The 27,569-nt window shown below is 43.1% G+C and overlaps 1 protein-coding gene across 4 annotated transcripts; it reads right to left on the minus strand.

Moving 5' to 3' along the window:
- Nucleotides 1-962: 962 nt before the first annotated feature.
- Nucleotides 963-27,534, minus strand: atp6v0a1b (ATPase H+ transporting V0 subunit a1b). 4 transcript variants are annotated; one of them, XM_041962024.1, is made up of 21 exons: nt 27,415-27,534; nt 27,135-27,213; nt 26,777-26,874; nt 25,975-26,103; nt 25,786-25,868; nt 25,246-25,372; nt 24,969-25,051; nt 24,107-24,200; nt 23,095-23,307; nt 22,087-22,237; nt 20,613-20,752; nt 20,139-20,302; nt 19,406-19,496; nt 18,707-18,825; nt 18,261-18,477; nt 17,495-17,602; nt 16,254-16,361; nt 13,624-13,641; nt 10,458-10,575; nt 10,081-10,252; nt 963-2,227 (listed from the first exon to the last, which is right to left on the minus strand). In XM_041962024.1, exons 1-21 carry the CDS (start codon nt 27,529-27,531, stop codon nt 2,134-2,136), a joined length of 2,523 nt encoding a protein of 840 aa, XP_041817958.1. In that variant the 5' UTR covers nt 27,532-27,534; the 3' UTR covers nt 963-2,133. The 4 variants fall into 4 exon arrangements, with proteins under 4 accessions (XP_041817958.1, XP_041817956.1, XP_041817959.1 ...); XM_041962022.1 differs by having other exon boundaries at nt 16,254-16,454; XM_041962025.1 differs by lacking the exon at nt 13,624-13,641.
- Nucleotides 27,535-27,569: the final 35 nt, after the last annotated feature.

Below are 27,569 nucleotides of genomic sequence, written 5' to 3' on the forward strand. Positions count from 1 at the left end.
ACCCCTGATGGGTCCAACGACCGTCAATATGTATAAAACTCTTGAAAGAAGGCTTCTAAAGTGCTCATAGACTCAAACACATCGACGCCCATGACAGAAATGTGCTCAGGTGGTGACCATGAAGACTGAGAGTAGTAAGTTACAATAAGCCATAGCAAAAACATTGACAAAACACCTCACATGAGACTGTGCACTTCTGATGATATCTGTATATGACTACACTAACATATCCTCACCTTAAGTAGCGTATCAGAACTGTTTGTTAGATCGTCAAAACAGTGTTGAAATTTGGACCTGATGGTGATCCACTGAGAAGTCAGCAGATACACACTGAGTCCATGGAAGACGAGGCACTTTACGTCCTACAATGAATCATACTGAAGTAAAGAGACACAGCTGCCAGGCTGTTGTCATTCTGTCGTTGTCATCAAGAACAATGTGATTTATGACTGAGGGGACAATGATGCTGCACAATGATACCCCAGTGCACACCATTATGATGGGCCCTTGTGCTATTATTACGCTATTTACTAGTTAGGAAGCACGCGCATATCATCTCGTCACATGATCAGATAGAGACTGACACTGGACAACATCCACACACGTTACCCAGCGATCATCACTGCATATCTGTGTATGTATACATATAAATGTGCCTGTTTTCTCCAGTTTTATTTTATTGGAGGGGAAAAGTAATTTGCTCAATTGATAGTGGGGACATTAACTAAACATTATGAATATGATCTTGCCAATGTAGTCCTTTGTGCTGCATGTTAGCCCACAGTTTTGTAATGAATCAGTTTAATACAAGCTACTCGCCACACAGAGACCCTGAAGCCTCTGGGGCTCCAGAGGGTCTGAGGATTTACCTGCTTTGCACAGACAGACTGAGAGAACAACAGGATACATGATGAATCCCCTGGTTTCTGTTTTATTATTCATCACAAACACATTACCTTCCATATCACCAGTCAGTGACAGACGACAGCTGCATGTGTGGTTTACAGACTCTTTTCTTCTGAAGCTTACACACTGCAAATGAAAGTTAACTGAAGCATTTTCTGAAGCTGACACAATGACTGAAATGATCAGCCTCACTTCATTGTCACTGTGAATCTAAACTGTGCCTGGGCTTGAACAGATGTTTCAGTGCAGGACAGCACACTTCCACATGTTCAACCCTTAACAGGTGTGGTGACCAGATGGGTTAGGGTTAGCTGATTTCTAAATTAAAGCTAAGATATGTTGAAAAACAAGTGCACAGTTTGCAAAAACAATGGATGAGCAAAGTTATATCAGATTGTTTTCATGATTGATATTTCCAACATCTGAAGCACCTGGAAGTGATGCCACACAGTTAACTGGGATATTTTAGATTCACTGCATCAGTTCACTTCTTCAGCTGGTTTACAACAACAATTCACAGAGAATGAGCACAGGGAAGATACACATCACAGCACAAAGGACAGCATGTCTTCATCTCATCATGGACAGCTTTGTTTTCTTCTCAGTACAACACTGGGTCATGGTCAGATAATAACAATCCAACACATCCATCGATACATCCATACATTGATTCTTTCACATTGAAATTAAATGGAAGTGGCAAATGTGACTTCTGGGAGTACTGATCAAACACTGAGAGGAATCATATTGCTTTGCAGTCATGCTACAAACATTGGCAAATGTTGAATCATGGAGTTCAACCCCATATTATGTCATTTCATGGCAAAAACGACACTTAACCATCCATTGACTGTTTGTAGGTAACAGCTGTGGCAGAATGGTGACTTGTCTACTTCTGCCTACAAATGGGATTCATCTGTAAGGACACAAATACCCCAAATATATTTGACAATTGATATCTTAGAAGGAAGCTGGAGAGATGTTACTACAGCAGGGGTGAACATACTGAGTGCTGAGCACATTGATGGTCCCGCAGCAAGCCACAGCTTTACACATGTGCATTGAAAACACCCTTTACGAGGACTACGTTATAACTCATATACACAATAAGAATTCACATATGACCACTAGAGGGTGGAAGAGGGCTGCGTTTGGTCTCATGCACAGACACAAAAACACATACACAGAGCGGAGGGAAGGCTGCGAGCCCTGCTGGCTGTGGCCCGATCACTCGTCAAATCGTCCTTCCAGGATGCTCTCAAACGAGAAGGGGACAAACTTGAAGCCTTGGCCGGAGTAGAACTTGTTCTGAAACTCCACCCTGGAAAAGGAGGACAAACACTGTCAGTTAATAAAATACAGTACATGGTGATAAAATGACTGTAAGCTTCTGATATAATTCCCACAAAGGCCAACATATTTGACCCTTATTACTCCACCAGGTAAACATAGAACAAACAAGCATTCACATGAGTAAAACGTCTGGATGTTGAACAGTATCAGAAATCTTCCTGCTTATTACTGTTGGAACTGGGAGGCTGCGATGGACAACTTTGGTGACTTTCCAAAGAACAGCTCTGTTCTCTACTCTGATAAAACTGGTTCATGGTCAGGAAGTAAGAAAACAAGTTGCATTTGATCCATACACTGACTCGATATATTGCAGTTCATAAGAGAACTACATGAAAATTTAAAAAATGGAGGAATCATTCAGTGCAGTCATATTACAAACATCTCAAACTTTGAATCATGGCCTTCTAACTACACAGTATGTCATTCCATGGAAAAACCTACACTTCACAAACCCATACATTATTTCTACATAATATATATGGCAGAAGGTGGTCCATGCTGCATGGGCAGAACATTAAAGGATCATTTCAGTTTATTACAACTCAACATTGTTGAGGTCTAGAGGCCGGTAGAAGTAGCAGGAAGTTGGTCTTTAAACTCTTAGTGAGCCGTCATTTTCTCTACTGAAAAGCGACAGCCACACCCACTCCATGCAGTAATCAGCCAGGTGTGTGTAGGTGAGAGAGCAGGCAGGGTTTGAACACAACCCTGACAGTTTTCCTGTTTACATGTGCACCAGTGAAGCACATGGTCACTGAGCAGCTGTGAGGCCTGATTATGTCAGCATTTGTAGATGAGTTTAATATTAGAAAATGTACTAAGATAAGATAAGATAAGATAAGATAAGATAAGATAAGATACGATACAATAAGATAAGATAAGATAAGATAAGATACGATAAGATAAGATAAAATCAACTTTATTCATCCCCAGCTGAAGGAATTTGGTAAACACAAGGAAACACTAAAACAAAGAAAAGCGGTTGGAGCTGCTATAGCAAGCTGCCACTCATGCGGCACCATCTCTCTATATGTATAGCTCTGTATATATATGATCAAAATTTATGGAGATGATGTGACTTTCTCTCAAAAATGTTTATTGCTCAATTGTAAATCATCATAAGATGACTGGTTGTCATAGATGCTGCTTGTGACAAAGGATAAACAACTTAAATGTGAAAAGAAAAGACAAGAGTGCTCGAAAGCAGGCGGCATCCTGGCTGAGATGAATAGTTCAACAGTTCAGTCCGAGGGGACCTGGCTTGTAAATCCAGCTCAGACCAGTCAGTACCGAGTGTGGCCTGGTAGCTGGAGAGGTGAGCACAGCACTCGGGCCCTCATTCCAGTCAAAACAAAGACACAGCAAGACACAAACACACCTCCAATCCTTAAAGTAGGAACCAGGAGGCTTTATGAGCTCTGCTGAAGTGCAGTTTGCACCGTTAGTGGTTTTCATCTTATTCCTGTCAGATTGAAGACAACCAAGGATGATAAAATTCATTTGGCTGTTGTGTCTTTAAGGCAGGGCACATTCCAATAAAGTGAGTGAAATCCTCCCACACAACAGTGGAATTATTCTGTGCTCAGCCGGGCTGAAAATGTCTCAAAATCAACACAATAATTACAACAGTGTCCGTGTTGTGAGCAGTGCATGACAATGAGGGGCTGATGTATGATTTTCTGCTGCTGATGTAGGAATTTCCAAAAGTGGCACTCTCTAGTAAGGCACCCTGGATAAAGGGTTTATGAGAGTTGTAACTAAGGGTTTTGAATATGGTTAATAAATCACAAATTATATTTATATATAAACTTAATTGATCAGTTAGAAGCAAATCTGCCCTTTTTACAGATTTGGACAGTCTGATCACTCGGATTGAAGCACAATCCATCCATTTACCACTTACTAATACAAATCCTTCAAAGTGTTTTTAACATTTGGAACTGTAAACTTGGTAAATCATTAGAAACTGAGGGTATTTATGAGGATTACCAACATGTATAACATAACAGTCATTATTGCCAAATACAAAGGCTAGTAGGAGTTTTAACTGGAATTACTGCCTGTACGCCTCCATCAAACAGTCAAGTTGCATTTACAACCATGTGAAACTTTGAAGGAAATTAATAAAAAGAATTGTGTCCTTTTTGGCGAAATTGATTCCAGTGAATAATGTCCAATGAGAAACCTGCTGAGGAGCACAGAGGACTGATACAGAGCTTCATCACATGGAGCAACAACAATCACCTGAAGCTCAGAACCAATGAGCTCGTGGTGACTACAATGCTTTCTTGCAGTAAGCTAATAAGAGTAAGAGAAGAGCTTCGCCTGTTCGAGTCCTTAAACTCTTCACTTTGTTGCTTCATTTACACACACAGACATGACAACAGTATGGAGAAATGAATTGTGAGAGTCAGCCTTGTGGTCTGCACAGGGTCAGACTGCCAAACATGGCTGCTGAGAGCAGATCAGTCTGTTACTGACACCTCCTCCCAGGTTGTTAGATAAAGTCAATCAGAATCTCAAGTGGGCTAGTATGAAGATTAAGCCTAGTAAGTCAAGGAGTATTTCAATATACAGAGGGAAAGTAAGTGATAGAAAGTTTGCTATAGATGGTGAGGAAATCCCAACAATTAGGGAGAAATCAGTTAAGAGTCTAGGACGGTGGTACAATGTGGACCTGAATGATGTTGAACAGGTTGTGCAATTTATAAAGGATGTTGCAGAAGGGCTGGAGAGAATAGATAAATCAGGGCTCCCAGGAAAACTGAGGTTGTGGTGCTTGCAGTTTGGCTTGTATCCTAGGTTAATGTGGCCAATGTCAGTATATGAAGTCCCATTATCTGTAGCAGAGAGAATGGAAAGGCTAGTTAGCTCTTATATTAGAAAATGGTTGGGTGCTCCCAGGTGCTTAAGCAATGTAGCTTTGTATGGGAAAGGAATGCTTCAGCTGCCAGTATCCAGTCTAACAGAGGAGTTTAAATGCACTAAGGTTAGGACAGAACTTTTATTATCTGGGAGTAAGGACATGTTAGTTAGCAATGTGGTTCCGAATCCTTCTGGGGGGAGGAAATGGAACCCAAGGGCAGCAGTGCAGGAGGCAGAGGCAGCTCTTAGGCATGCAGAAATAGTAGGAAATGTTCAATTTGGCCGGGGAGGCTTGGGGCTTGGCCCAGGCAAACCAGTGTGGAATAAAGCAGGTCTAAAGGAGAAAAGAAAGCTTGTAGTGGAACAGGTGCGTAGGCAGGAGGAGTTGTTAAGAGGGGCAAAAGCAGTTGGTCAAGCCAAACAGGGACAATGGTTGAATTGGGAAGGTGTTGAGAAGAGGAAACTTAGTTGGAGGGACCTGTGGAATATGGAGGAAGGCCGTATTAAATTTCTGATAGGGGCGACATACGATGTGTTGCCTACCCCGCAGAACCTAAGTCTCTGGGTACAGGGCGATCAATCGTGCCCACTCTGCTCAGGTACAGCAAGTTTAAAGCACATTTTGTCAGGTTGTAGAATTAGCTTATCACAAGGCCGGTATACATGGCGGCATAATCAGGTGCTGAGAAGCTTAGCCGCAGGCATTGAGGAGAGAAGGAAGCAGGTGAATTCTGGAAGTTCTAGAAAGGAGAGGTTAGATGTGCAGTTTGTTCGAGAGGGGGAGAAAAATAGAGCTGCTAAGTCAGGGAGAAAGCAGGGAGGTGGCTGCCTGGTAGGGGCTGATGATTGGCAAATGCAGGTCGACTTGGGAGGACAGCTAGTTGTGCCCCAGGAAATAGTTTATAGTAATCTGAGGCCAGACATTGTCTTATGGTCCATGAGTAAAAAGACTGTGTATTTTATTGAGTTAACAGTCCCTTGGGAAAATTCAGTGGAGGCAGCTTATGAAAGGAAGAAGACTAAGTATGCAGATTTAAAGACAGAATCTGAGCAGAGGGGATGGAAGACCAGGGTCTGTCCGGTTGAAGTGGGGTGTAGAGGTTTTGTTGCAGGGTCAGCTGTTTCACTGTTGAGGGAGCTGGGAGTGCATGGGCAAAAAAAAAAAAAGAAAGACAGTGAGGGAGATGTCAGATGAGGCTGCTAGGTCTAGTCAGTGGATATGGATCAGGAGAAATAATAGTAGTTGGGGGGTGAAATAGGGACAGTGGGGGGGCAGGCAGAGGACATGCATGCCTAACCCGGCAAGAGAAGAGGTTAAAGTCTGAACAAGACACCTCTCCTCTGCTCTGCTTTCCCCGCCCCATCTTCTCGCTCTGCCAATAGGAAGAGAACCAGGAAGTTTAGATAAGGTGGGGGTGTGGCCAGCTAGAGTCTCTCTTTGGGACCATGCGGCCTGTTCAGGTGAGTTTGCGTGGTAAGACACAGAGTTGGCTTGTTTTTTGATCTTTTTGGTTGTTTTCCTGTTTTGTCTGCTTCTTGAAGGAAATGTTAGGGTTTGTTTTCCTGCTCTGTTTGCTTTTTGAAGGAAATGGTAGGGTTTGCTGCTTCTTGAAGGAAATGTTAGAAGAGGCTGTTAAATCTAGTCTGTGGTTTAGGCCTCCACCTTCAGCACCTTCTAAATTTTCCACCCCCTACCCGAACAAGGGTCTGTATCCAATCCCTACTTTCATCTTTTGACTCTACCTCTTTATTTTCTATCCCCTACCCGAACCAGGGTTTGTATTCCCACCCCGCTTTTTCTTGGTGCAGTTGGTGAGAGGCAGGGGTAGATGATGGTAGTGTGGCAATCGGCAGTTACATGTGGCATCTAGGCCTGTGGTAGCATTGTAGCAGCTAACAATAGCTAAAGCGGTGAGAGTATGATAGTATCTTAGCAGTTAGTATAGGTGACAGTATAGGTGAATCTAGCGTTATTGTCTTCTTCTGTTCCTCTTAGCAGGTAGCGGTTAGCACATAACATTAGCTAAATGGTAGCATCGGAACTGTATTGTCTTCTTCTGTTCTTCCTAGCGGTTAGCAGTAGCATTAGCAATAGTTAAATGGTAGCATCGGTACTGGCCACTACCTGGAGCATCTCTGGGTCAGTTGAACGTGGCGGTGCTGTTTGGATTGTGTAGGAGCAGTGTGAACTGGCACTAGGGGGGGTGACTCTGGGACGCCGGAGTTCACTGCCTAACCTCCTGGAGGTGTAGTGGGACTAAGTAGGCGAAACACTGTTGAAGGGAGGTTTCCACCTGATGACCCCCAGAGACGTGTTAGGAATCACTGCTCTTTGGCAGGTATAGAGGCAGATTAGAGCTCCAAGGTTCTTCACTGAGAATGAATCCTCTTTTTGAGCACAAGTATCTTGTGTTTAAATTAACTCATACTGCATGTCTACTGCTGAACCAAATCTCAGCTGTAATGCCTGCTCATTCAGGAACAATCGCATTCATGGCAGACTGACAATGAACTTTGGGGATATAACAACACTATGGCAGCTACAGGTTGTAAGACAAACTTGCAGGCTTTTTCTACTGGTGAACTGCACTTTAATTTCTGATTCATGTACAGAAAATGACAGCGCCGCTCATTTAGTAATATATTTAGTTACATATTTCTTTCTTTGAGGTCTCTGTAGAGCACCATATTTCCAGAATTTTCCTTAGCACACTAAATCTACTTGCATCCACAGTCAGGACACTGTAATTCCCAAATCCCGACAAGCTCTGATGTCTTCATTTACGAGGAAAACATTAAGAGTGGATTTTCAGTTCCTGCTGCTTCCTGGCCTCAGCCAGCGAGGGGAGTGCCCAGGAATGTCTCCCAGCCGTGGCAAGTATTTGGCCTGACAGAGCTGTGAGAGGGCAACACTTAAAAAGAGGAAAGAAATGAGAGATCCTCTCATCTGCCTCTCCACGCAGCTGCGGAGCTGGAAAAAATGTTCGTACCTAATGTACACTCCAGTCCACCGCGCTCTGTGTGTGTGTGTCTGCGTGTGTGTGTGTTTGAGCACATAACTCATCAGCATGTGTGTGTGAAGAGTGGACGCAGAGCCGAGGGTCCAGGTTGACTGCCCTTTACTTTGAATACGACTATTCGCTCACCTCTGTGAAAAATACTCCACCACTCTTTTTAACCTTAGTGGAGGCCTGTTGAGCCGACACCCTGCTGCTTTATTAACAAAGAGCGTCACATTCATGCAGTAACACAGACTGGAGCCCGGCAGCTGCCCAGTGAGACCACAGTATAACCACAGCCTCGTTCTGTGGGCCACTGGCAGCTTCTGCATTCACTTATGGGAGAAAAGATCGTTGATGGAGCCACTTTGTAATGGCTGAAGCATTGAGCTTGATTCTGTAAAGACAGTGTGGCTTCACCTCAGGGGACAGGAGCTGAGGGCAGCGTCTACAGATACCTGTCATTTCTTAAAGGTGCGAGAGATCTTTCTGGTGCTTCCACTTGTGTGATCTCTCATAAATTAAGGTTCAGCAGCAGCTAACATGTTGATCAAAGCTTCATTGTTCGTTCTGGTGTCAGCCTGCAGATTTTTCATCTTCCCCATTCTAGGCTGTGTTAATATTGTCTCTGGTTCAACTCAGCTGACTTCATCGCTTCCATAGCAGAGCTTTGTACAACATGAACTCCAACCTGGAAGGCAGAGCCCGCCCATGTGTACGGCAGACAGATTGGACTATACAACACATGCTGTAGGTTTCTTGGAAGAACAACACAGTCTGGATAAAAGACAGCTGTGCTCATATTTGAAAGGTGGTCAGATCATTTTCCACCAGTTTACAGAACAACAGACAGTCCTGACTCCTGCTTAAACCTTCTTATAACAATCAGCCCTGACTGCAGCAGTCCAGTATTAAAATCACACCTCTCTCCAACAAAAACACATGAGAAATTCTCTCCGTCTCTTCGCTTATCATGACGTAAGGCTCTGCGTTCATAGCAAGAACCAGGTCTGGACTATTAAAGAAAATAGATGCAGAAGGGAGCACCTGCTAATCTCTGCTCTGTCTGATAGACAGACAGAAATGCGTCAGTGCCAGGCAAAGGAAAGGTCTAATATATCACTTTGTATTTTGATCAGCCAGCAGTAAACTCTGCTTCAACTTACGTGATATATAAAACATTATGGTAATGGTAAGTTTAAGTTTAAGTTTATTTACTGATCCCCATATAGTTCCCTCTCTGTTTATTTCTCTGCAGTACTCCATCTGTGTCCTCATCTCAAAACACTGTTACTGAGAATCCTTTCTGTTACAATACAGCCATTAATAAGATTCATGATTACAGCTGTCACAGTACCTGCTCACAAGTTATAATTACTCCTAATACCTGCTAATACATACGTTTTTACCAAGAGGCTGTATTTCACAATGGTGATCACATAGGTGTGGTCCTGTTTCAGGGCAATCCATGACTTGCCTACGCTAGATAATGTCCTGTATTCCAAAATGTTTGACTTCCCTGTGTGTCGGTGCAGTTTAAACTGGCACACGCTGGATCAGTGGGGTTAAGGTGGTGCTAGGAGGCGATGGAGCTGGAGGGTGTGAGTTCATCTGGAGCCCTGTAGGCTCACAGTTTGGTAAACCGCCTTCGGTCAGGAATGTTTCATGTCGTTAGCATTCCTCATGTGCATGTAAAACTGCAGCTTTGGCAGATATACTTGGTTCAAGAGGTGAACAATGACAGCTCGCTGGGTGTATGTTTTCTATCAATGTGGGATTCACTGTGTCGGCATGTGAGAGTATTTACTGAGAGTGATGCGTGTGCACATGGGTGCATCTGCTCACCTTGAAAATGTGCACATACACTGTGCATTTAGTAACATGCATGTAGGCTGTATGTGTGTGAGTATTTCATATTTATACATCATAAAAATGTGTGTGTGTGTGTGTGTCTAACCAGTGCAGACGCAGGGCATGCAGGAAGGCTGACAGCCCCTCCATGATGAGCAGGATGGCAACAGTGAGGGTGGCAAAGGCAGAGAAGATGATGGACAGGCCGAAGAACCCGCCGCCACTCCGGGAGGACAGACCCAGGTGCATCACCATGGACCACAGCACCTCTGACAGCTCTGCACAAACAGTGATGACAAGGTTGGCACCAAAATATCAGGCACATTTGAATTCAGTATCACTGAATTGACTGAACTGTTCACAGTTATATAAGGTAGAGAAAGGGAAGTTTATCCACAGCCTTTTTAAATGATGCTAGGAGAATATGTATCATCAAACTATACATGTTTGTGTGAGTGTGTGTGTATGCATGCTTTTACTCACGTGCATGAGCCAGGCTGAGGGCCCAGAGGCGCAGATAGGAAGCTGTGTTGGAGATGCATCCCAGACAGTACTCTATGGTGTGGATGGCCTGGTGGACAGCTACGTCACCAAAGTCAAACTGTGGCGGAAAGACGAGACATTTAGTTGGTTATGGTACGTTTTCTTTTTACATCTGGTGGCATTGAACTGTTTTATTGGGAGCAAGAAGGAACGGCTCCAGTGTCGTTATAGGACAGAGCTAGCGCAACACAATTAACTCATTGCAACTCTTTAACCTTTACTTAACCAGAGAGGTATCACTCAGTACCTTTAAGGGCAAACAAGAAACCAGGTTACTCAACAAAACCAGGTTAAGCAGGCAATCACCCAATACATGTAACACATACACTGTAGTAACCCACGTGTACATGTAGCGTAATCACCACAGCTCAAGGGCACTTCAGTAGTGGTAATGAGGGGAAAGCACTACTCTTTCATGTATCCTGCCATCAACAGGATGGCTGTGGCTCAGGATTGTCCACCTATCAGAAGGTTGGTGGTTCGATCCCTGGCCTCAGCTACATGTCCGAGACACTGACCCAAGTTGCTCGGGATGCAGTGCATCGCTGTGTCAGTGTGCTAATGCTTGTTTTGTAATGAGCAGGTACATCTGAAATCTCCATGGTCATTTATTGAACCTCCATAAAGCAGAGGAGGCTTTATTTATACTGCACATTTCAAACACAAAGGCAATTCAAAGTACTTTATGTAGGCAAAGAAAAGTACTAGAATGGCATTCAAAACAATAAGCAAGAAAATACATACTCAAATAGACACAGAAAAAGGACAATTTAAAAAAGCTGCCTGGAATGGAACAAATGTAAAGGTGCAGTAGAGAAACCAGTCAATCAGAGGTCCAGGAGAACAGCAGTTGATGGTCACATCGATGGGCAGCATAGTAGGTAAAAGCAGCTTCAGCATGTTTGGTTCTTACTCACATCTAAAGGCCCTACTGAGTTTTTATTCTTCAAGGAGATCAGATATATAGTCTGGCACTGAGTGATTCATAAACTAGCAGCAACACTTTAAAATCCTGTTTTCTAGAAGTAACTGGAAGCCAGTGTAGGATTTAAGATCAGGATCATGTGCTCTTGTTAGAACTCTGGCAGCAGGGTTCTCAGTGAGCTGAACTTATCTTATGGTCTTTTTGACATTATAATAGTCAACCAGGCAGCAAATGAAGGTCCGAATGAGTTTCTCTCAGTCTGAACATGGGACCTCTAATTCTTGCTCTTTGATTGAGATGACAGAATCCTGATTTAGTTTTCCAGATTTGCTTTTGACCCTGTTCACAGCAGTACTTTGCTCAGCTTGTGCTGGTTCTTCTGTCTGCTTCTCCAAACTGGGGGTGCCATTTATTGTAGATAATACACTGATGAAGCATATGTACCTCATAGAACCTCACTTTCAAAGACCTGAACTCCTGTACTGTCAGTTTGGCACGAACAGTGGAAATGACTAATCATTTTAATGAGTGTGCCCTTTGACCCCTGCCTGAGCCTTTACCTCTGATTATGTAGAACACAAAGAGCAAAGACGTTTGGCTTATTTGAGTTTGTTTCTTCTTTTTTCCCCAGTTTGTGTAGTGGAAAGCCAACAGAGTTCCTCCATTCTCTCCTTCCTGGAGCAAGACTATCCTTTCCTGTGTGCGAGTGGGCAGGGAGGGGGAAACATGGGGGTCTATTGCTTAATGTTGCCGTTGTTGGGTTTGGCTTTGCGCTGCTCTGGCTTCCTCTTTCCATGCTTCTCTTTTGTCCTTGGATCCGTGACATAGAGTTCATGGAAGTAGCACTCATTGTTCCCATTCAAAGGGTCTAATGAAAACAACACGGGTTAACATGCCATAACGGCAAAATACATCAGTGGCTCTGACTTGAGCTGTTGTGACCAAACATTTCAGCTGAGGGGAGTCATGTGATTTCACAAGTTTACAGTAATTAAGATCAACGATGGACCTGTCGATCGACAAAAAGCAAAAGACAGTTTTAAGCATCCACAAACTACTTTCAGACTGATTTTCAGTTCAGAAATGAGATAATATGTCAAGAGCAGAGCTGTTGTACTCGTCTCTGTGTGTATTACCCACACTTGTCTCTGTCTCATGATTGATTGAACTCTGACTGATCTTGGTCTTGTGGGCATTTGTCTCAGTCTTGTGCGTGCAGATTCTGCTTCATGGGTGTTTTAACTTGAGCTTGTTTCGGTCAGTTGAGTGATTTTTTTTTACTTGGACCATTGCAGAAGAAGAGGTCACAATGAGATGATGTGATTAAACAGGCATCAGTGAAACATCAAACGATGGAAAACCATGTAGAATATGAGACGGAAATATGGCATTTCTGTTTGTTTTATGTATTACACACAAAACATTTTCCACCTGATGCAAATTTAAAATCTGTACAAAAACAGGTGGACAGAAACACTCCTTATGATTGCCTAATCTGACACAGTGACCATCTCAGAAGGCAACAATATTCTGTGGTATGATCCTGGCACAACACAACAGAATATTTAATGGTAAGTGTTTCGTCTGTGCTAGGCACTATGGACTGGCACTAAACCTTGATTTGCACTTCTCAAAAGTGCTCATACTTACTTCAGCGGTCTCGGCATCAGCTCTATTCAAGGGTACATTACAAAAATATCAAACTTAACAAGTCATTAAGTCTTGCAATCTTATTTTCATTTGCAGATGAAGACATTTGCTAAAAAGTCAAGAGAGTTTCAAAACGGAGCCATTTTCTTGATCCTAGCAGACTTACTGAACATACTCTGCCTTGTTCAACAGATGATACTGATCACAAGAAGAATCTTCCAACTACCAATGAAAAACTGCGCTGGAAACAAACAGAGCTGTTGCATTTTTCTGCATTTGTAAAACATGTTGAGTTCATAATGAGTGTCTGACGAAATGGCCTGCAGAGTGTTTGTCCCAGAGACAAACACACACCTTTACGATCACATACATCACCGTGCCTGGCACTGTGAGGAGGACAGTAAAGAGGTACAGGAGGTTTACACAGATCAACCGCAGTTCAAAGACAGAAAGAAACATCACTGAAGGCACAAAAACAGCAGGCAAGACAGCATCCAGACATGCAAGAAGACACCAAACTGAGGTTCTTACCGGCTCTTCCTCTGAGTGCTTGAAAGTAAGCAAAGGTCAAAGGTTAGTGGCAGAGTTCAGGAACATCATTGCTCCAGAGGGTTCCAACTATTTTTGGATCATTGTTTTGCATTGTTTATTTCACTTTCACTTGACTTTTATAGATTTCTGGAACCTGATCCAAACCAGATTTAAGGGGTCAAAGGGTAAAGATTTGGGCTCAGGTTGGACTGTGTTTTCATTATTTTCAGATGTAATTTTAGACATTTCTGTCTTTCTCTTGCTGACTGTTGCAACCATTTGTGCCATGTGTTGCAAATAGCATATTCCTTTTCATTGCCAATACAATGAAAAGAGTAGCGCCATGACACCATAAAACACACACATGAAAAAAGTGAAAAGTAAAGTCATATCGGCCACCCCTAACAAGACAGACGGAGGAAAGATATACCTGTATTTATCAATGTACCTGGATGTTAACATTTCTGTAGTATTCAGGAGGTTTTCTGGACTGATTCTTACAGTCAGTTGCTGCTCTCAATATTACGCAGTATTAAATTCCATGACCGTGGTGATAAGTCATGCCTTTGTGGATTATCATACACTTGGAATAATGATGACAAAATGCAGTCGTATTACTTTACTGTTATGCAATATGTTATCACACCATAAACACTCAGATTTATTATTCAGGAGACCTAGGAGACACCATACCTCTGAGTCACAGATAGAAAAAAACAGGGTGGGTGGTACTTTCAGAAATTCCACTCGCTGGTTCTCATGAAAACCACCTCGCTGTTTATGTTTCTGAAATGGAAATTCCATCTCTTATCTGCTCCGGTCCATGCCTGCCTGCCTTTCTCTCTCTAGGCTGTTGTGTGACAGGACTGTGTAACAGTCCTGCCTGGTTTTGCTGTTTTCTGGGTTTCTGTTGTCTGCTTCCCTCCACACTCTCTCCCCTCACCTGACCTGCATCGGTGCCTGCTCTGTCCGGCTCCCACAGTGTTTTCCCCAGCCAATCAGCTCCTTGTTCTCCTGTTTCGTTCACCTCACTGCCCTCACCTCAACAACTGCGCCCACCTCATCACTTTAGTTTGTTTTTCAGTTTAGTTTTCAGTTCAGTCTTGTGAGTCAGTTTGCCTGTTCCTGTGTTTCCGTTTTTCTTATTTTCAGTAGAGTTCAGCATCTGATCCTGCTTGCCTTTTGTCTCCCGCATTTCGGTCCTGCTCTGCTCTTTGGGGCAGAATGACTTGACCACTCAGGACCACGACATGTTTTCCAGCCTTTCATCCGTCCTAATGATCCTGATGATGAGTCCATAGTTAGGTTTTTGGTCTGTCCACAAGGAGCCAGCTTCCACTCTACACCCTGGCCTGCTAGCAACCAGCCTGCATCCCTGACAGCTAATGCTGGGCCTGCTAGCCTCCAGCTACCACCTCAGTCAGTTAGCATCTGGCCTGCTAGCCTGCTTCCAGCTTCTGAGTTAGCTAGCTGCCAGCCTGCTAGACTCCTGCCAGTGCCAGATCCTGGCTGCTCCTTGGTCCCTATTGGTGGCCTGATTGAATCCAGCTCCAGGTTCCCAGTTGGCGTTCTGGCCAACACCTTCTCCTGAGCTGCAGGAGTCTCCTGTGGTTGTGTTTCTTCAGCCTCCTGTTTCCCTGGCTCCTCGGGCAGGCTGGCTTCCAGCCCTGTCGTCGGCCTCCTTCCCATTGCACCTTCACCATCAGTTCCGCACATCTGTCTAGCCTCCTGGTCATCGTCCTGAGCCACTTTGAATGTCTGGCCATCCTCTTGCCCATCCTTCAGAGTGGCTGTGCCTTCCTTCCTGGTCATTCTCCACACCTCCTCTGCCCCTCGGCCCTGCCTCTTGGTCGCCCGCCTGATCTATTTTGCCTTTCGGTTCTGCCCTGGCTCCACCAACCTGTTGTCCCCATCTCCACCCTTGATTGGCCCTCATTCTTGCGCCTGAATCCCTCCTCTACACCCCCTGCACCCACACCCACCTGGCTCATCGTGGACTTTTGAAAGGATGTCTGCGAGCCTTCCCTTAAAGGGGAGTACTGTCATGGTCCTGTCACAGTCCTGTCTGGTTTTGTTGTTTTCTGGGTTTTATGGGAACTGCCTGCACCACATAGTTCCTCTGAAGTTTGAAAATTACAATGAATCTTTAGTGTCTATATCTAGTCCAGAGACAAAATTTAACAGTCATGTGTTGAAGTCCTGCGGAAAACAACCGCTAAAAGGCACTGGAGGGAAAGGCTAATGATGAGGAAGAGGGTGTCTTTAGGTATGTTTTTCATGTGTTTTGGCACACAGAAAAGCAAAATAACCCGTCTGAATAATGACAGGCAGCAGATCTTATTAGTTTATAACAAACAGCTTTAAAAATTGATTTCTAAAGCTGAACTGGTCCAGTTTAATTCTTAATGGACAACTAATTTGTTCATTTTAAGAACATGAAGTAAAAATCTTGTATTATCTCAGTGACCCCCTTCATCTGTACCACACAGAGAGAATAGTCCATATATAATAGTGAGAGCACATTAGGGCAATAATCCTACTAAAAACAATTTAAATTGTCAAAAAAAAAATCAAGGTTGGGAAGAGGATGGTATTTAAATCAGTGGTGTTCTGATATTCCATGGGCTCACCTCATCTCCTTCCTCTGAGTGCTGGGAGAGCTGGTCGTGGTCCATGATGCCAGCCTCGTCCTCCGTGGGCCCGTTGCCCACCCGCACCCCTCCGAACTTCTGCGTGCCCTGTTGGGTGAGTCCGGTGCATGATGAGGACACGCCTGTTTGCTCTAAAGACTGCTTTAGATTCTCTGCAGGGGTTTCTTCCCTCTTCTGGGACTAGATACAAAAGCCACAAGAGCTGTGTCTAGCTTAAAGCAAGCCTTAGGTTCAACGCTTTCTCCTTTATTTCCTTCATTTTTGTCAGTGAAACAGGGCACCCAGCACAGAAGGTGGAGGCTTTCATTCCAAAATGAAATGCATCCACCACTTGTGAAACATGACGCTTAGTAAATAAAAGGTAGCAAAGAATGTAATTGCTCAAAGATATAGTAAGCTACTGAAATCTTGGCTCATGAAATATTATTTTTATAGACTAAACCAGTATTACAGTATTTGATTGGGGTCACCAGCCATTCATAAAGGGCAAAATAATCTCACTGGTTGAGTTAAAGCTCAACAAAAAAGAGGTGAAAACTACATTTTCTAGTACACCTTTAGAACAACATTCTGCACCAACCACCATCTTACTGAGAAGCTGGTTGGCTTTGCCTGTTGGAAGCAGCATGTTAAAGTTCAGATTTATGGACTAAAACCACCTTCAGTCCCACTGAAAATTAGACAAAAGAGTGTTAACAAAATGCCTGGGACACACTACAAATGCTTGCATGTAGCACACCAGCATCTATAAAGAGCTAACGTTAATATAACTTTATCGAGGGCTGTGGATGTAAGCCACAGAAAGCTTCGAAGACATAATATTCATGTCTTCTGATGAGACTGCATTTCTTTGAGGTTTAAGACCACCAGTGAGAGCTATGAGAGCTACAGGCTGCTTTATCAATTTTAGTTGGATATGTAGTGTTTTGGATACTCGCCAAATACAGATGTAGAACAGGAATACACAAGCAAATGATCAGCTGTCAGGGTGCCCTCATTCTGTAAAGTACTACTAATACATTTCCCACCAATATATGAGCGTTTCCAAGGCAGGCTTTAAGCATTTTTCATGGTAACACAACCAAACACATTACACAATACAAGGTGCGTTGAAATGAATGGCAGAATAGGATTGAAAAAAAAAAAAGTCATACCAAAGGTTATAATTGTTATTCATCAATGGTGGCAGTAAGGTTATAGGTGGGGTCAGAGTCACATACCAGGTGCTTTCTCCACAGGTGCTGACGCCGAAGCACCATAGTTTTCACAATCAGCATACAGGGTACACATGCAAGGGCAATCAGCACCAACAAAACCTGGATCCCCATCTACAGATTCAAACAGAGAGAGGTTAACAAGGTGTGGGTGATAGAAGATACTAATTCCCTGAACAGATCTCTGTGAGGCCCAACTCAGTCTTAACCGTCGCTGCTGGAGCAGCAAAAAAAAAACCACAGCTGATTTTCTACATAAAGCTCATCGACAAAATACGAGCTTTGCTTTGCTCTCCTGTAGCTGTTGGTTGTCGCTTTCATCGAACTATAGTCATATGCTGATCAATGGGTCTAACAGATTTATCAGATGTATCAGGAACTGATTCAGTCCACAGCTATGCTAAGTTTAGAGCAGAGCCAAAAAATGAAAAACACATTATTGTCCTAAGACTATGTGTTTACACTGTATCTCCGGCTTGCAGAGTAAATGTTACTACAGTAGTGTGAAAGACTGTCTTTGAACTGGATGTCGCATGTCGGCAAGAGCAACACCTACAGAAGTATGACCCCAGATCAGTACCAGGTCCAGTGCTGCTGCTCCGTAGCTGAGACTAACCTCTGACCAGAACAAAATAAAGAATACCTCATTACTGTTGTTGGTTTGTCTGATATTAGCTGCTGTGCACCTCTATAGTAGGGTTCAACCATACTAAAGAATGAGGGGAGGGGAGGAAGCTGGGAGAGGCAGAGGGGTGGATGAGGGAGGGAGCACCTGTCCCGCGTAGAGGGGCTTGTTCGTGGGGTCATTGTAGTTGAACAGACACATGTTGATGAAGTGGATGAGAAGGCTGGGAGCGTCCTTGGAGGTGTAGGCGTCGTAGGCCGTCCACTTGTAGAAGACCAACAGGACGAGGTAGCCAAACAGGCTCGACATGAAGACGATCTCCGGGATGAAGCCCAGGAAGATGTTCAGTGGCTTCTTGAAGTACCTGCAGTGCAGTGGGGTCAGTTAACACCATCGCTGGTGACGGAGAATCGAGTGTGGCATTTGTTGCTTCCAAAATGTAAACACATAAAAAAAAAATGAAGCTAAGTTATTTTGAAAATGTCCATGTATGACATGCCTAATTAAGAGATATAATGACTGCAGTGACTATATAACGACACCCAAATGTTCAGGCCTCAATTTTCAGCACTGATGATCAGCGGATCACTTACAGGTGGTTGAACAGACTGAGAGACACTCCAAACAGCATGTGGATGACGCCCAGGATCACAGACATCTTCATCTTGAATGAGTTTAGGAAGGTCAGCTTGTTGGTGGCAACGTTCCAGATCTGCAGAGATGACACAACAGAGTCAAATGTCTGAGACCTACCAAGGCGTGATTCTTCCTTATCTTTCTTTTTTGCATAGAGGTGCACTAATGTAAACCAAATACACTGGAAACTCTCTATTATTTATGCCTTTGTGGTAATTCTATTGGTCATTTAGTCCATTAGTAACATCCTAAAACAAGTGGTCACTGTAGTTCTTAACAAACATTACTCAAACAGAAAGGAATGCATTTGTTGGGGACTATTTTCAGTGGCGGATTAATTAACGACTGTGTGTGTGTTTACAGTGATGAAAGAACATGTGACCCAGTGCAACAGTGTGGCTCACTGATGTGTTTCTACAGGAGCTCTACAGCACAGAGGGAGAAGATAAATCAGAATTACACTCATAATCCTTGTTAGTACGATACATTCATTGTTAGTTTGGACCTTTTCCTCGAACAGTGCTATAAGAAAATACAGAATATTTCCAGCCCCATCCCTTTAAAAGCCAGAGGTAATGTTTGCACTGTAATTCTAACCAGAATAAATAACTGCCAGCTGTTAATATTAGGTGTTGTAGTGAATGTAGAGGTTTTACCGGGTCAATTCCGAGTGGATAAGGCCCGTTGAATACACCAGGAACTGCAGGGTCTAACTGTAGAACTGCATTTCCATCCAGCGTCTCAAACCTAGGACAGACCAGCAGGAAACAAATGAATGCAGTGAAATGCAGCAGGTTGTTTACATGCTGTGGGTTTTAGAGAGAACAGAAGTATATTTTAGTACGTGAATCAACCCATTCAGGACAGTAGTAAAATAAAACCACATGACTCTCAGTGTGTTGTGTGACGACAGAACTGAGAGGACGTGGATAATACCTGAATGGATCTGACTGCTGTGAGAGGGCTCCTTAAAGGTCATGCAAAATGTCATTTCCTGACAATATCTAAAATGCTTTGGTCAGTTTCCTATATACTAAATATACTGAATAAATGGATAATCATGGTTCAAAATGTATCAATAAATTAATGGAAAAAATAACCTAATCCTATCTAAAATAATTTAACATGATGAATAATGATAATAAAATGATATAACATGTAATAGTATAACAGTCAGGGGGGCACTTACTTTTATTTCTAATACATAAGTACTTCAACTTTTACTTTTGAAAAGTTTAAACTATTCCTTGATAATTTTTTGGGAAATATTTACAAAAATACAAAAATGAGGTGTGACGCTCAACTTCCTCTACTGATTTAAGAAACTAGATATGGGATGTGGAACACCTCAGACATGATCGGTCCAAGCAGAGTTGGAGGCTGACTTACGACCAGTTGGCTCCTTTCTGGCCAAACATGGGCCTGACGCTCCATCCAGAGCCGAACATGTTGAGTGACTTGGAGAAGCAGTCGTTGTAAATGACGCCGGTGTAGATGGAGAAGATCCCCATCAGCAGAATGATGTACCGACCAGCAAACACCATGTTGAACATCTACAGAGACACATAACAACATATGTCATGTGTTTCTGATATATGTACTGTAAGCTTGAATGGGAAACGGACTGCTTTTAAATAGTGGTTTTATAATCTACTTTGACCACTCAAATGGCTTTACAGCACATGCCACATTCACCCATTCACACAAAGATGACACAGCATCAGAAGCAGGCTGGGCTTCAGTATCTGGCCAAAGGACAACTGAGCTTCTGATTGGTGGAGAACCCGCTCTCTCCTGAGCCACAGCCGGCCCTGAACTGCAAAGCCTTTAGTTACTTTATTACTTGTGTACGTCTTGCTGTACCTCGTTGTCACTCTTCTGGGAGAGGAGGCGACTCTCTCGGATGACTAGGTAGAGGGCAGCGCAGGTCATCAGCACGCCGTGACCCATGTCACCAAACATCACCGCAAACAGGAAGGGGAACGTAATGATGGTGTACGGAGCTGTAAAACAGGAGGGGAGCATGAAACAAAGAGGCTCAAGCTCAGATCAAGGACACCGCCTCTCATGTGCGTACTCTCTGGCAAACGACTGAATTTTAAGCATGAACAGGTTGGACAGATTATTTTTTTATAATAACTTTTATTATAACTTTTATAACTTTGTTTAATATTTATGGATTAGGTGTATTCTGCAGCTAAATTTCATTCCAATATTTAATGAACAGTACTGTGACCGTGTTCTGACAGGTTGATGTAAGACAGATAAGCATTATGGGTAATGTATTTTTTCCTGTGGTATTTGTATAGAATGAATGTGAGGGGCACTGTTGCTTTTCTAATGTTGTGTGTTCACACATGTAGAGCCACTGTGTTCACACTGTGATGGATTACACATGTGAGGCAGAGCCAACTTCTCTTACTTTTTGTTTTGCATTATTTTATGTATCACCAGTAGTCTGTGAAGAGGGAGTGAACTGACGCCATCCCTGTCGCATGCTGTGTCATTACAGACTCATTCAGTCTAAGAAAAGAGATCCAAAGAGAGCTGTGGTGTGGTGCTGTGTTGTGTCCTGAATCCCCTACAATGACACCATCACCTGTTATCAATCAACCTGTTCACCTGTGGAATGTTCCAAACAGGTGTTTTTGGAGCGTTCCACAACTTTCCCAGTCTTTAGCTGCTCCTGTCTCAACTAGTTTGAAACGTGTTGCTGCATCAGATTCAGAGTAAGAATCTACTTCCAAAAAATCAGTGAAGTTGATGAGGTCAAACATTAGATATGTTGTCTATTTGTACATGTCAAAAAGGATTAGCAAATAGTGGCATTGCCCCTAAATTTTTTTTACATTTTTCGATAAAAAAATATGCAATTGTACATCAGTTTGGACTGTTATGCTCACCATATCTGGAAAAGCAAGAGCTGATAATTCCTAAACGACAGCCGAAGAACCTTAAAGGTAATTTGCTAAAGAAATCCACTGTGCACCAACTACAACCATCAGATCTTGGAAAAAGTCAATTATGTAGTTTTAATTGCCTCCACATTGATTTTACATTCATTTGGCTTGAGTGTTAAACCTAAGCCTTGTAATGGCAGGGAAACCAACATATAACAGGAATTCTAAATAATGCTGAAATATGTAGCAGCAGTTGTAGAACGCTGCAGTACTTTCCTGGTAGACCTGGTTTTCCCTGCTGCTGAAATCAATTAAGGACCACCTGACCACTTATTGTCTGCTGAACTATTACAGTTTCTGGTGACCATTAATCAAAATATGAAACAATACGATGAGTAATTAATTCAAATATAGATAAATATAAATTCTTGTCTGACCTGGGTTGATTTCCCGGTAGTTCCCAATACCATAGGCGTCAACGATGTTCTGGAAGCCTGATGTGAACTTGTTGGTCTTGTTGAAGGTCGGTGGAGTTTGCTTGGTCTGCATCCTGTTGAGGATGGACGGCACTGTCGAGCCGCTCCTCTCCTGTCAGGTAAAGCCCCCACTTATTAGCCACACTAGGGGTGACTTACAGATGACTTACAGAGCCCCCCCACAAAACCTCATTACTTAAAGAAAAATCATGTCAGGTTTGAAGTCCAATTGAAATTCTCTATGCATGTGTTTGGTGTTTGATTTGTCTTTGTCTCTTGTAATTAGCAGTTTGAAACGTTACTCATTTTTCTGCAGTGATAGCTCTGAATATTATACGACTGCTGTCGATACTGTGATTGTTTTTGGTGTGATCATATTACAGTTTAGCAAGTGGGAACTCATAAAGGCAACATAATAACTTCAGTGTGAGTGTGTGTGTGGGGGGGCACGCTGAGGAGATGCTGTTACCACAATTATGTGGAAACTGCAGTTGCTGTAACAAATGCAGTTTTATCCTCTTGCAAAATGTGGACTGAATATGCACAACAGCTGTAGGATCATTACAGCTTATATTTCCTAATAGGAGAAGTGAGGAAAATTCAAATCTCCAAACTTTAACACAGCTAAACACCAGCAGAGACTCGGTATGTTCGGCTGCATGCTGATACTTCTCCAGCATCAGTGACCTGTGTATGTACTGACAGAACGCAAACAGCCAAAGCATGACAGTGTGAGTGGTTTATAATATCACACTCAGAGCTCAGTGAACAATTAACTCAGGTAGAAGTAAAATTGTTGGTTTAAAAGCCAGCCAAGATCAAAATATAAGATTAAAATTTTCAAATTGAAATAGTCACTCTCTTACTAAGCTGCTTGAAAAAAACATTTCGTCCTAAGACCTCAAAATCTGTAATTATCATCATGTGATCAGTGTAAATAAACTAACAAATAAACAAGCGAAACCTCACCGTCCCTCTGCGCAAAGCGAACTGGATGGAATCCAAGTCGGAGACGGGGCACCACACCTCAGCAATCAGACACTTCTGGGTGACGTCGATGTTGCAAAGATTGAGCGTGTGGTAGATGGCCTTCATCTTCCTCACCTTGATGAACCACACCCGCATGGTCTTGGAGGCAGCCTGCAGCACTCGCTGACGGTGGTCCTCAGTTTGGTTCAACACCTACAGTAGCAGTGTGGACGTATTTGTTTTAGGATGTAGATCTGGTCAAGGCTGGGTCTTGGTTGGTTTGAATGGTTTTGGCGTATATCCAGTCACCTTTGAGACTACACGTGTTGCTTATTGTCATCGTTTTGTGATGTGAACATAATGTGAGTTAATACAGAATGTGCATTATTTGTGATGTAAACATGTTGACAAATGGGTCAACTGGACTGATCTGACTGTGCTGGCTCCCAGACTCGAGTCACGCTCATGCACAGAAAGTGATTTTCTATGTCAACCTGACTCAAACGCTCTATTGTAGAGGAGTGCAACACATTGTATGTGGCTGGCAGGTTCAGATTAGAGCAGACCTCTCAAGCAAAACCAGGTTTTTTTCCAGGCTTAATATGGGCAAAGTGTTGGGAATCACAACACTATGAGACAGGACAAAGGTCTTTCACAGATGAGAACTAATGCACAAGAAAACACTCGCCTACACTGTGAGAGCTTTTGTAATTTGATTGGAAATAAATTTTAGAAAGGAAAAGCGAGCAGGAGCCTGAACACAAACATCCTGTTCTGCAAAGTTTCTGATTAATTTCTTGTTGTTCAGTGAGCTGCAGTGTAACAATGAGTACAAAGACCCTTTGAAAGTATTCGATTAAAAAAGGAATAATGGTAATGCTATGGTAATGTCACTCCAAGGTCAACCCCCTCTCTGGAACCTCACCTTACTCTATTTTCCTCTGTTCTTTTCTTTAATGTGTGCAATGCTACTAATGAGAGAGCTAAAGGTCCATTAGAGTGACAAACATACCATCTGGAGGTCATCGATGCGGCTGTTGACTCCAGCGAGCATCTCCTTCCTCTCCTGTGGGGTCTCTGGACATGGGTAAAGTGAGGCACGGAACCTGGAGAAACACCCACCAACAGAGTCAACTCACAGCATTTAACACACGCTGTACCTTCTCCTTGTTTCCATCCTGCTTCCTTCTTCCTGTCTCATGTTTCTGATGCACACATGTGCAGGTCTTGCATGGATTAGTTGAAAAACAGCGAGAAAATGTTGCTCAAATAGTGCAGATTTTTAAAAAGGTACTGCAGTGATTTAGGACTGCACGTATATAAAGTTGGGGACTTGCGAGTGACAGCTTAACAGAAAATGCTGCATGCACATTTCTATTCAAAAAGTTCAAACCTGTCTTTCCCATATAACGTCACGCTCTCAATAGTTTACCATCGCCTAGCATTTTACCATACTACCAATACACAACAGCATAGCTTTTTCCTGTCCATTGAGCTTTGGCACTGTGAAAAAAGTGCTTTTAACGCCGGGAAAACCCTAATTTTTATAAACTGGATCCACATTTTCTCAATTTCCAAAATGCATGCAATGCAACATGCACGTAGCGGTCACACTGATTGGACAGTCACCTCGACACGCATCACGGCGACTGTCAAGAGAAGAAAAGTAGATGCGAGGTGTCACACTCTCCAAGAGAGACAATGTCATGCAGGAACGTTTTGTGGTGAGCTGCTACACCAGACAAAGTAAAACTGCTCCAAAGTGCCGGCTGTCTTGAAGAGTTATTGGGGATGAAAGGAAAGCCTGATGTGGCACTCAGTGATAGCGACCGTCTGCGTGATGTGATAATGGCGTCTTCCTCAGTAATACCCACCCCTCACAGATCTTCTTCACCCTGTTCTTCAGCTGGTCACCTTGAAAGAAGATAATGAACACTGATTTGTGGACTTGGTCTCCCTGTTGGAAAGAGAAGAAGTTGTTAGGAAACCTACACTCACACACACAGCACACAGATGAGTTTCTAAAATGTAAATATATTAATTATTCTGTGTTATAAATGGGTCTGACTGTTTTTTTAATGCTTCTTTGGGCTTTTCCTTCAGAATAGGTTTCTTTACTAGACCCTGTGATTGCGTGCTGTGCGTACTGACCGTGGTGGGGTCCTCCAGAGGGTCCTCGATCTCTGCTTTCCTTAAGAAGACGTTACCGCGACACACCCTCCACAGCATCCTCTCAAAGGTTGGAATCCTCTCCCTGCTGATCACTCCAGCCACGAACCTACAGACAAAACAAGCAAGTGCTCAGAGCAGACAGCACATAAGACGACACAAGTCATGTTCATAGTCAGCCTTTTGAGTGGCACAAAGTTTTCATGTCAAAAATACTGATATATAAACGGCAATGACAACTTTTAATGCTCATTCCCGACATTAATCGTCCTCAGTCAGCAGGCTAGCTAACTAGTTTACTTGTGAAGCTACCAGCTATCAAGGCAACACTGAACTTTTTTCTTTACGTTGTGAGAGAAAGCAAAGAAAAAAACATATAAAACTACAAACGACTACAAATGTCTTTATTTGAAGCCTGCTGCCCACCAAACTATGTATTCATGTGCAGTTCAGATGACTGCTTCATTATTGCACAACTGGAGAACGTGTTTTAGAGAATCTGATGCAGTCCTCGTGCTTTACCCCAGTCTGAGCGGGGCCCCGCGGCCCCCTTCACTGCCCTCCATCAGGGCTGATGACTCCTCCAGCAGGTTGGGATCCTCCATCTGTAAAGACATTAGGAAGATCTCAGTTACTTGACTTCCAGAGGCATACACATCACCTCTTGTGCCTCTGGGTGTGTGTATTTCTGAGAGGCTGAAATGAGCAAACCTCATCAAAGAACTGCTGCGTTCGACGGAGTATGTGTTTGAGCTCTGTCAGCTCTAGAAAGTTCTTCTTCAGCGCTTCCTGGTTGGTGTTGATCTCCTTCAGTTCGTTCTCCAGCTTCTCAAAGGTGGCCTGCCAGTCACAATCAAGAGACGCTCACTGTTATGGACGCATTTACGAGAGACTGCTTTTACAAGGTTTAGGCATTAAGGTGATGTCTGATTTTAAAGAAGGCATGGTAGGTATTTTCCAAAGCTCCTATCAACATGCAGCAATCAGACACAAACACTGACAAAAGCAACAATCGTTTACAGTTTTGAATTTGGGATGGTGGATTGTCGTATTTGCATCCCTCAGTTGTGAGAGGTTTGATGGCATTTTCAGACAATCCAAGTGAAAATCTATCTAACTGTATGTAGTTTACAGAGCTGATGAGGTGGAGTACACAAAAAAATTTCCATTCTTGAATTATCCCCTTCTTCAAATTCACTCTAGTTCTTTTGATGTGTAAGACGTAAGCCTATTCTGGACACTTCAGGTAGCACTTGTGCTTCAGCTATTCACAGCCCTGAGAAGGGGCATGATGTGCCTTGGCCTGACCTCGTCACACACCTTCTCATACTGTGGGTGATGCTGAGTGTTCGTGAAATATGACAGTTTACCTTGAAATTTTTTCTGTCTTTCCACCAAATCAGTATGAATGGGTACACTCATGATATATCTAACAACTGTGTATTTATCATCAGTGATCCCTGACATGTGATTGTTGATAAGTGATAATGATTACAGACAGCAGATTGGTTACCTCTAGATCAATCATGTCCCTGGGAAAAGGCACCTCTGGATTTTCTCCAGTGTCCACAGTTGGGATGCTCGCTTTCTTAATCTCCTTCTCCACAAACCCTGTTCAGCAGAGACAATCCATCATTCGATACCTTACCAGAGGAAAATCAGGTTCCTCCAAATGTTCCAGACCAGATGAAATTAAACAACATGAACAGAAGAGAATAGACATGTGCACAAATATTATACAATGGTTGGGCTAATGGTGACATATTGCCTGTCGACACCCCTGTTATTCTGAAAAATGTTCAACTGGATCATGGGTAGAGGTGCACTGTGCCTCTGGCTGGGCCTGAGTGTTCATTCCTCTCATTACTTACTTAGTTTCCTGTCCATCTCCTCACATCTCCTCACTTCATTCACAAACTTGCGCTGGAAAACGTTGACGTCCGGATTCAGCTGTGCGTGGAAAAAAGAGGGCAAAAGAAGATTTTGACAACATTTTAATTCATTACTATCACTTGTACATGTGTGATGTCACACGAAAGACAGGAAACATGTCATCTCTGAACGCTCGCCGTTTACACAGGCTTAAATTTGATCAGTGAGATTATTTCTGCCTTCAGAGAAGTGGCGTAGCATGAGAACATTCATACGTACGTCTCTAAACTGGACCATGCCTAGTTCTCCCAGCTCGCTGACGCAGCAGTAGGCTGCCTCTGACTGGAGAAAGAGCTGGGCCAGGGTCATCTCCTCGCTCCTGAACAGCTCCCCCATGACGAGAACCACACTCCAACTCAGCTAGAGTGAAGAAA

Source organism: Chelmon rostratus, chromosome 21 (genome assembly GCF_017976325.1).
Source record: "Chelmon rostratus isolate fCheRos1 chromosome 21, fCheRos1.pri, whole genome shotgun sequence".
Classification (NCBI taxonomy): Eukaryota; Metazoa; Chordata; class Actinopteri; order Chaetodontiformes; family Chaetodontidae; genus Chelmon; species Chelmon rostratus.

Bases quoted from the DNA above. Each gene is read 5' to 3' on its own strand.
- atp6v0a1b (XM_041962022.1), bottom strand. From the start codon at position 27,531: ATGGGGGAGCTGTTCAGGAGCGAGGAGATGACCCTGGCCCAGCTCTTT. The intron at 23,308-24,106 runs GTATGTTTGTCA...CTGCTACTGTAG, and splicing joins GCATCGATGACCTCCAGATG to GTGTTGAACCAAACTGAGGA. The intron at 10,253-10,457 runs GTGAGTAAAAGC...CTGTTTGTGCAG, and splicing joins CCTCAGCCTGGCTCATGCAC to AGCTGTCAGAGGTGCTGTGG.